The 10,993-nt window shown below is 37.9% G+C and overlaps 1 protein-coding gene across 2 annotated transcripts in view; it reads right to left on the minus strand.

The window, feature by feature from the left end:
* LOC121315762 (myomesin-2-like) overlaps window positions 1-10,100 on the minus strand; it is a 48,665-nt gene extending 38,565 nt beyond the window's left edge. The window contains exons 1-2 of one of the 2 annotated variants that reach the window (XM_041250143.1): window positions 10,001-10,100; window positions 272-408 (exon numbers count right to left, since the gene is read on the minus strand). In XM_041250143.1, coding sequence (XP_041106077.1) covers window positions 272-384 — 113 coding nt within the window. In that variant the 5' untranslated portion in view covers window positions 385-408; window positions 10,001-10,100. The remainder of the gene's footprint in view (window positions 1-271; window positions 409-10,000) is intronic. The other variant, XM_041250144.1, reaches the window with a different exon arrangement.
* Between the last annotated feature and the right edge of the window lie 893 nt (window positions 10,101-10,993).

Genomic DNA, 10,993 nt, shown 5'->3' on the forward strand with positions numbered 1-10,993 from the left:
TATATATATATATATATATATATATATATTATATATATATATATATATAGTTAGTTGTTTTTTTTAAAAATGATGTCCTAAAATTCTAGGTTATGTCAAACTTTTGACCATAGCTGTATAGTCAAAATGTTAATACATTAATGCAAAGAAGAAGAATAAGTATTACTGTGTGTAATAATGTGTGTGTGTGGGGGGGGTGTTATTATGTAATATATATCCAGTTAATAATGCTATTCACCCATTAAACGTGCCTCAGTTGCTTCAGCCTTACCTTGATGATGATGTAGAGTACTCTTGGACCAGATATCTTGTCTGAGTGCTACGGTAGTCTTGATCATAGTGTTTATGTTTCCGCTGATAAAATGGCACTGTCTTACTCGCCATAGCTGCCACACTTCAGCAAACCTGCTAAAAACACATAAATTAAACTTTCTAATCTCATGTTGTCTCTACATTTTATAGCCAAAAAACTTTTCAAATACATTTGTTATTAAATGGGTAACACATATTAACAGAATGGAATAATTATTTCTAAAATTTAGTAGGTTTTAGGTTCTCATAAAATATATTTGTCTTATGAAACACACGTTACAGTACTTTTCTTTAGTATGAGGCAAAAAAGCAGTGGGGCCCCATGACATGTTTCCAAGCATTCACCCAACCCACCTCTCTTTAACAGTAATTATTAAAACAGTAGAGTGCTTTCTTTTTTATTACCAAATTACTTGTCAACATGGACTAACAGTGAATTAACCACATTAGTGAATTACAGAATGGTGAAATACCGAACGAAAACATCAAGTACTGTAGCATCTTATTCATAATGACAGTTGCTGGAAAACACAATGTACTTTCTTGTTTTGTAATAAGGCTGCATTTTGTAATACTCATTTTATAATATCCGGCACAAACTGAAATAACTGTGGTACTGTACCAATATTTAAATAAATTAGGTGCACCAGTTTCTACAAAATTATAGTCGTATTACACATTGCAATGTGTATTACACCTTGTAATTGTTATTATACAGTACAATTCCATAAATTGTCTACATGCTTTAACTAAATAAATGCAATTTAAATGTGTGTTTCCATAAAAGTGTTCTATTTATATTTTACAAAATATCTATATTCATATTTACTTTCAATGCTTCATGAAGCTCACATTTTAATCAAAACATTTGTAAGCTTACAGCATATTTCTTTGTTAACCACCACTCCAAAAAGCTAACCTGAAATTCATCCGCAGTGAATAATTAGTTTGAATTGTTTATTCAACAACTGTGCCCTTGTCTATAATATAACCAGTGTTCTGCAGGCATCTTAATAATCCAGTATTCTGGCACAATGTTTTTTATAATGTGATTCCAAAGAAATATAAAGGATCTAAACTGAGACGATGGAAGACAGGGAGATCAATCCCATCCTTTTTTCAAGTCAAGCGATTAAGTTACACTGTAAATGTCCCTTTCACTGAGCATGTGTCCCTTGTTGCTAAGGACAGACACAGCAAGGGAATGATGCAGAGAGATAATTAATGCATGGTTATCACACTTCAAAGTAAGCAGCTTTCCAAGGTCGAGGAGATATGGGGTGAATTAATTACAACATACAATCTGTTTGCAAAACTAAATTGCACAAAGGTGGAAGGCTGATGCCATATACACTGTATTCACACCTCTTTAATCCCTCAGTAATGCTGTGTTATGAGTTCCAAGACTCAGTCATCATAAATGTCAGTCAATTAACATTCCTGTCCCTATTAGACAGCAATGCAGATATCTTAAGTGCCGCCAGACTGTCTCATGTAGACACAGGCATATGATCCTAAACTTTATTTAGGAATAATAGGAAATGCAGATTTTAATTCACTAACTTTGTTTTAACTGTTTATACATTGATTATAAGGCAATCCTTGCCTTACTTTAATGCTCACCACATTTGTATAGGATACCTGTCATGTTATTTATCTGCTGAAATGACCACGTGTAGCATTCTAATTCTAGTCCAGCATATGAGTGATGTAGGTGGGGTTATTAACAGCGGCAGAGGAAGACAGTTTTTTTTTTTTTTTTTTTTTTTTTTAATACTTACAACAAACTTAGAAAAAAACAACACAATTGTAAGACAAACAATTGAAAGACACACATTTTATGGAGCCTTAAAACCTACAACTGCAGACTACCAAAATAAAATACTAAAAAATTGAACTAACACTTTATTTTTCCCCCTCTATAGACCTACTAGGACTAATGCTTAAGTATTGCAATTCACCAGTACAGCTAACCTCACCTCTATAATAAATCGAGCAAATTCTCCAAAACTAAAAGAAGTTAACCATTTGATGACAATGAATAAATAAATATGCAAACATATTATGGCAGGGTGTGGGAATTCACCGGACACAGGACTCAGTTTTTCTGGGGTGCAGTGATTTATTTAATGCAGTAGAGGGCGATGTTATGTCATGGTCCCAAATACCGACAACGGTAAATGGGGTGGCATGCAGTGATTACCAGCAATGGTATGTTTCTTTTCACAGTCCCGATTTCACTCGCAGGTACTGAAAATATTAAACCACAGCAACCAAACTACAAATAAAAGGTGCTGCTTCTTGTAGCATCCCTCAGCCTCTGCTCTCCGGTATGGCTCGGGTTTCAGAGACACTTTGCTGGTCCCTCACTAACACACCCAGGGTTGCCAGACTTTCCTCAGCTACACTAATAATATGCCACTAGGGGAACATAAAAACAAAGACACTGTACAGCGGCTGTCTACTTCTGCAGAGTCCCTCTCTCTTTTTCCAGACACTGATGTTCTGTTATGATTTGTAATCTAGGTTTTTCAAAACAGAGCTCCCGCTGTTATTTCTCCTAGAAAAGGCAAGACCGAGGGAACATCAAAGCATTACTTTCATTGGTCGAGCACCCCACAATACCCGCCTCTCGATTACTCAGAGACAGAGAGAGAGAGAGAGAACACAACCTGTCTGTCATTGCCATGATTGACAGGTGGATCCCATGGGGCTCCCAACCTCCCCCTGTAGGATAATGCATGCATCCCAACCTCCCCCTGTAGGATAATGCATGCATCAAAGAGCCAGCACAGACCTCGCACATGCTATATATATATTATATATATATATATATATATATATATATATATATATATATATATATATATATATATATATATACACACACACACACACAGTACTGTGCAAAAGCTTTAGGCAGGTGTGAAAAAAATGCTGTAAAGTAAGAATGCTTTCAAAAATAGATATGTTAATAGTTTATATTTATCAATTAACAAAATGCAAAGTGAGACAACAGAAGAAAAATCTACATCAAATCAATATTTGGTGTGACCACCCTTTGCCTTCAAAACAGCATCAGTTCTTCTAGGTACACTTGCACACTGTTTTTGAAGGAACTCGGCAGGTAGGTTAGCCCAGATATCTTGGAGAATTAACCACAGTTCTTCTGTGGATTTAGGCAGCCTCAGTTGCTTCTCTCTCTTCATGTAATCCCAGACAGACTCGATGAGATCAAGACTCTGTGGGGGCCATACCATCACTTCCAGGACTCCTTGTTCTTCTTTACGCTGAAGATAGTTCTTAATGACAAATGCTGTATGTTTGGGGTCATTGTCATGCTGCAGAATAAATTTGGGGCCAAACAGATGCCTCCCTGATAGTATTGCATGATGGATAAGTATCTGCCTGTACTTCTCAGCATTGAGGAGACCATTAATTCTGACCAAAAACCCAACTCCATTTTCAGAAATGCAGCCCCAAACTTGCAAGGAACCTCCACAATGCTTCACTGTTGCCTGCAGACACTTATTTGTGTACTGCTCTCCAGCCCTTCGACGAACAAACTGCCTCCTGCTACAGCACCTGCTGCCATTTTTCTACACCCAGTTCCTGTGTTTACATGAATAGTTGAGTCGCTTGGAGCTCAGAGGTAGGGCTTTTTGGCCACAAGTCTTCCATGAAGACCAGTTCTGACCAGACTTCTCCAGACTGTAAATGGGTGTACCAGGGTCCCACTGTTTTCTGCCAATTCTGAGCTGATGGCACTGCTGGACATCTTCCGATTGCGAAGGGAGTAAGCATGATGTGTCTTTCATCTGCTGCAGTAAGTTTCCTTGGCAGACCATTGTGTCTACGGTCCTCAACGTTGCCCGTTTCTTTGGGCTTCTTCAAAAGAGCTTGGACAGCACATCTGGAAACCCCTGTCTGCCTTGAAATTTCTGCCTGGGAGAGACCTTGCTGATGCAGTATAACTACCTTGTGTCTTTTTGCTGTGCTCAGTCTTGCCATGGTGTATGACTTTTGACAGTAAACTGTCTTCTGCAACCTCACCTTGTGAGTTGAGTTTGGCTGTTCCTCACCCAGTTTTATTCCTCCTACACAGCTGTTTCTGTTTCAGTTAATGATTGTGTTTCAAACTACATATTGAATTGATGATCATTAGCACCTGTTTGGTATAATTGCTTAATCATACACCTACTATATGCCTACAAAATCCCTGACTTTGTGCAAGTGTACCTAGAAGTATTGATGCTGTTTTGAAGGCAAAGGGTGGTCTCACCAAATATGGATTTGATTTAGATTTTTCTTCTGTTCACTCACTTTGCATTTAGTTAATTGATAAATACAATCTATTTACATGTCTACTTTTGAAAGTATTCTAACTTTATAGCATTTTTTCACACCTGCCTAAAACTTTTGCACAGTACTGTGTGTGTGTGTGTGTGTGTGTGTGTATATATATATATATATATATTTATATGCATTAAAAAAAAAATATATAATAATGAGTAAAAATACGCATAGCAATTTGGCTGCACAGCTTGTCTGCCTCCCCTTCCACCTCCCCTAAAACTTCCACTAACAACTGCATCTCTGTGAATACAATGGTGGAGTTTCCATGCACATTTTGTTTTTAGCTCAAGACATTTGCTCGAGAAAAATGTCTCATGTAAAATTCTCTTTTGGGTTTCCATTCGATTTTTTACTCGAGAAAACACAGCTTTTTCACCCGATGTCATGCAAATGAAGGTTAAAGGTGGGGGTTGATATGTAAATTAGATATGCATAAAGTTATCTAGCTGCTTATGCAGATGACTCGTGAAAATGTTTCCACATAGAGAACTGGTACACAAGAGATGCTGGTTCAAAACACCTCATGCCTGGTTATTTAATAATATGTTTTACTGCTTTTGTCCAACTTGTTTTTCAAATGTCATTAGTGGGGTGTGGAGTCATTAGTAGTGAATACTGTTTCAACTAATTTACCTTACGACTCATTCATTAAAAAGAGAAGTTGTATATAATTCAATTTCACTCAGGCAATACAGCATATAGGGGATCAGGTGATGCTGTGTATTCTACCTTGGCTTATGAAACCCTACCCGTCCGGATGCTTGGGCAAATACTGGTTGTGGGCACTTGAAATGGAGGTGGCGGGTACTGATGAAATGGACTGAAGTGCAACATGAGTTAATTCCAAAAATTGCCACTGCCTGCTGTATCCTGCCTCTTGTCAACAACAAAATGAGGTGTTCAGGAATCAGTGGGTGTCTGTGAGACAGACAGGTGAAAGGTTACCTCAGCTGCCAGTTTCAATTGGACAGCAGTGATCTGAGGAGGCTCTTGCTGCCTCTCCTTTCTTTTAAGTTGTGTTGGATTTACTGTTGTGTTAAATATTAATGATGCAAACAAATAAAACACAATCAATATGTTAATTTGCAATTTTATTTGGTTAGTTCTGATAGGGCATCAACAACTTGTTGGTGTATATGGTTGTTGTGCTGTTTTGGGCGATCGAGCTGGCTCATGACATAGAGTTCACCAACACACGTTGTCTTCAGACATAGCTGGGATAAAAAAAAAAACACTTTTTTTTTTTTAATTGAGTTACAGACATTTAAGCAGCTTGCTTGCTCTTCATGCTAACTTTAGCATTGTAATTACAGCAAGGGTATTCTCAAACAACTGCTTTAATAGTATAAGAAGTGTACACTGCAGTTTATGGTATATTTGTAAGTGGTTTTATACAGAAATCTAAACCCTCTTGTGATATACAGCATGACAGGAGACATACAGCAAAAAAACAACAATAAAAAACCCACAGTAACAACTGACCTGTTTCCTTGCAATATTTTGAGGCGTGTCACATAAGGACAAACAAGATCATTTACATTTTCACGTGAAATGCGGGTGTACGTTTATCTTATAAACACGGAGACGAACACCAGGTTGTAATACAGCGAGGTAACTTTTATTGAACTCCTCCCTGACCCCCGGATATACATCATCTTTAAAGGCCATTAGACAGGAAGTATGTAGTTTCCCTGTAAATGAACCCTATACAGGACACCTCCCTCTTTTAGTAAAGAAACACATAACATCAACACTTTTAACTTTATTTGTTTCTGCATAGTGTTCATTTTCCCAAACTGAACTGGAATACACAAAACTGGAACCCAAGTAATTAAATTACCTGACCTCTCCCACCATCCCTGACCATATTTGACCAAACAGTCCTTTACAGGTCAAGTCTTTCTGGGGGTTTCGAAGATTGTCCAGACCTGGTAATGGACAGGTTTGCTTTGTTTGCACGGGTGGAATGTTTCTGGTGTAGCAGAGATGAAGCCTCGTCAACAGGTTTGACTGTTGGATGAAGGTGTATATCGTTGCGTCTGAACAGTCCCTTGTCAGTCTCCACCAGATAGGATCTGGGAGTCTCATTTGACGACTGATCCAGACACTTGCTCCATAGTTATTCAAACTTTCTGTCCTGATGACAGTGGAGGTAATGGGTGTGTACGGTGATGTACATTGTACTGTCCGTCCTGTCACCTTCTTCCCTGCTCATCCAGTTTTCTTAACTTTTTCAGATTTGCCCACTCCGGATTTAGGGAGGTGGGAATCTGCAGTACTGGAGTACGGAGGTGTCTCCCCATTAACAGCTGCACAGGGGAGAAACCTTGCTCCAAACCTTGCTCCATCTCTTCCAGAGGTTCTTGATCGTCCCGACAGCACGTTTTGCTTCGCCATCGGCTTGAGGGTAGAGGGAACTGCTGGTCACATGCGTGAACTGGAAGTCTTTAGCGAATGCTGCAAAAGTTTCTGACGTAAACTGTGGTCCGTTGTCTGAAATAACGATTTCTGGAACACCATGTCTCGCAAAACCGTGTTTGATGGCTGTGATGACGGCTTTGGATTCACTAGCAAGAGGTATTTGCCAGAAACCAGAACATGCATCTAGCTTTGTGAAGAGCTTGACATCTGAAGGTATTGCTAGCGTCTGGTCCACTGATGGCAGGATATGGCGTTCTCTCCTAACCCATGTGTTCAGGTGAGTGAGGTTGACAGATTCTGATCTCGCCATTGACTTTGGGTACCACCACTATACCAGCACACCATACTGTGGGCTCATTCACTTTAGATATGACACCCAAACTCTCTGTGATCAAGTTGGTCACAGACTTTGCTTTTCAAGTGGATCGGCACGCGGCATGGGGAGGACAGAGCTTCCCCTGTCCATTGAACATTGATGGGTTTGTGGTAAGAACATTCTCCTGAAGCTCCATCACTTCATAAATTCTGTGCACTAAGTTAGTGCTTCAATTACTGGCAGGCCAAGCAGCAGTTTTGATAGTCCGGAAACCACATAGATGTCTTGGGCAGTGCTGTTCCCTTTGTTCCCTTAGTGCCTCTAAAGCACCTTTGAACATCCAAGACATTGTTACCTGACCCATACAGGACTTTGTTTGGTTTCGTCAGCTTGCCATCTTGCTCCTGTTTAAACTTTTCCGCAAGGATCTTGGTCACAGCAGCTCCTGTGTCAAGCTTAAACTCCAGCGTGTCTCCATTCTGTTGCTGCAGTTGTTGCCACTTCGCTAAGGAATGCAAAATCCTTGTCATTCAATTCAGGTTCAGTTGTGTGACGGTGTCTATAAGACGAGCAGAACGGCATGCTACTGCAAAGTGTCCCTTCTTGTGGCATTTACAACATTCAGCCTCCCTGGTTGTACAGTCTTTCCATGAGTGTTTTCTTTAGCTGCCAGAGCACCCACACTCTTTTACTGTCTGTGTAGGGCATGTACAACTGTGATAAATGTCTTCGTATTTTCACCTTGTTTTTTGACGTCTCATATTAAACTTAGCTCTTTCATAAATAACATTGTGTTTCCCCATGCAGAGCTATTGAAAGGCTGTTCAAAATATCATCTGCATCATCCCCCAATGTAGTAAAGAGTTCACCTGGCAATCTTTTGGCTTTTCATCAAGCCTAGGTGCTAGGCGGAAGCACTCAAACTGCCTGATCCAATTTGGCCAGTTACCGTTGGAGAAGTCAAAAGTTTCTGGAGATGAACTTTGTACTGCTGTAGATGCCATTGCCTTTTTTTTTTTACAGCTAACGTGTTACTTTTCTGGCAGGGAGTCAACTTCTCCTTTTGAGGTTGGGTAGCAACCCTGGTGAAGGCTTTCTCTTCTCCAGCTACTCTATACAGAATCAGTGCAAACACTGGCCTGGCAAACTTTCATGCATGCACACGAGACTTTTACTTTTCATTCGTATTTCTTGACTTTGATTGTCTTTGTTTAAAGGCACAAATCAAGCATGAGGACTGTTCTTCTCAGAATCGGAATTTATATTTTTCTGACTTTTTTTTTTTTTCATCTGACACCATGTACGTTTATCTTAGAAACATGGAGATGGACACCAGGTTGCAATAGAGCGAGGTAACTTTTATTGAACTCCCCCCTGACCCCTGCATATACATTCTTTCTAAAGGCTATTAGACAGGTATGTAGTTTCCCTGTGAATTTCCCCTTTACAAGACAGCGGGTTTCCATGTGAAAATGGGCGTAGTTTTCCCATTAAATGAGATTATGTAATGAGTAAATGAGTAATTATCCCTATCCCTCTCTTTGTTTTTGTTTTTTAGGCCAAAAACCTGATTCACACAAGTAATTTTCCCAAACGTGCAGGTGCATCGCCACCACGTGTAAATAGCCCTGCATATAAACTGGCCCAATAGCTTCAGTTACTAGGAAACTACATAAGAAAACCCAACAAACATTATCCAATCTCTGGCTAGCCCAGTTGTCTTTGGCGCCAATCACAGTAAGAAATAAGAAAAATTCAAAGATGCACAGGTTGAAGTGTAAACATTCCAGTCCAGCTACATCCAACTGGAACTATCATCACAGGCAACCGTTAAAAAAGGTGCCTATAATATTAAACAAACTGTTTTAGAATTTATAAATGCATTTCCTTACTTTTGTTTATCTGTATGGCTTTATATTAAAGTTTTAACATGTTCACTGCATTTATAAGTAAGAAATATAAATAATGTAATTAATTAGCAGTCAGTCTGATACTGTATCTTGAAAAAAATGTGCTGAGCCGATAAAGAACCTTGAACACACTGGTGGTTGTACAGAAGTTCAAAGTAACATTGCTAACATTGCTTTTTATTTATTTTTTAATGCCTACCCTATTACTACTAAATATTGTACAGTAGTTAATCGAGATTACTCATGAATTCAAGGTAATGTTGCATTTTAATCTGAGTTAAAATTAAAGGGAAGTTACTCCCAGACCCCAAATCTGGAGTGCTGTATATGTGTGTGTGTATGTATGTGTATGTGTATGTGTGTGTGTGTGTGTGTGTATATATATATATAATATATATATATATATATATATATATATATATATATATATATATATATATATAATGAATTTGTGTATATTTAGAATAAGTGCATGAAAAATATATTGCGTTCATTTTATAACTTATAAATACTAGATATCAGAAGAGTCATCAGACAGACTTGCTACACTGTGATTTTTCTTTCAATTCAACAAATAATGTCAATTTCTGTAGAAAGAAAACAATTGATAATAGTGGATGACGATCCCCTCACCTGGTGAAAGTAGTTTAACACAGAGTGTATTTAAGAAAGTGAAAACACTTACCTTTTAAGAATTAAAGATTGCAAAGCAGAGAGGAAACTCAGCCTTATCCCGTTGGGAACCACTTGCTGATGAAAACAAAAATATTATCCCACAGTGGAGGAATGCTGCTCCCCAGCCAACCCATTTATGGATAGGCATTGTACTATATATAGAATTTACATCAATGTTCTCCCTGTTTTTGTATTTTAAAATACATTGGTGCAACATAAGTCATATCTTAATAAATGCTTTCATTCAAGAAAGTATTTCTCCAAATTTACAGTATTTATATAATTAGCTTGCAAGTGACTAATAGCAGGTACTTTGAAATTAGAAACTTAGCAAATTTCAATTAGACGTCTACAATTTTCACATTCATATAAATTGCACAGTAAAATTATCTTTCTTTGAATGTCATTTATGTGGTATGCAACAATTGTTTGTATTAAACATTTTGCTGCTAAAATGTATAAACGTAAGGCTATTCCTTTCCTGAGACCTTTTTAGGCTTCTTAAGACAGCAGAGTTAATGCCAAATTCTATTTTTAACGTAGAGATTAGGATTTCAGATTCCATCTTCAGATTCCATGAATGTGGCAAGGTGTGGTTCTTGATTTCATTGATACTTGAAACTTCTGTTACATTGAATGTTTTGTTAAAAGGATAGGTCTCTTGATTTTTTAAATTCTTTTCACAATGTTGGCATTAGGTGTGTAATTGGTCATTTTTCTGTAAATCTGCTGACTTGACTACATTATATACAGCAACGTTAACATGCACTGTATATCATGTTACATAGGCTAAATTTCTGGGTAGTTTGCCAAGTAACCCTGGAGAACATGAAAAAAATAAAACTTGGCAGCATTACATGCAGTAGACTAGACTACTGCTATTTGTAATTAAGTAAGTTTCAGATAACTAACTAAATAAACTATTTGATATGTATGTATCAGACCAGAAATAATATGAAGAATGTAAAAACAAATATTATATACATTTTAAATATCAGGTCAA

This window comes from Polyodon spathula, chromosome 5 (assembly GCF_017654505.1).
Source record: "Polyodon spathula isolate WHYD16114869_AA chromosome 5, ASM1765450v1, whole genome shotgun sequence".
Lineage (NCBI taxonomy): Eukaryota > Metazoa > Chordata > Actinopteri > Acipenseriformes > Polyodontidae > Polyodon > Polyodon spathula.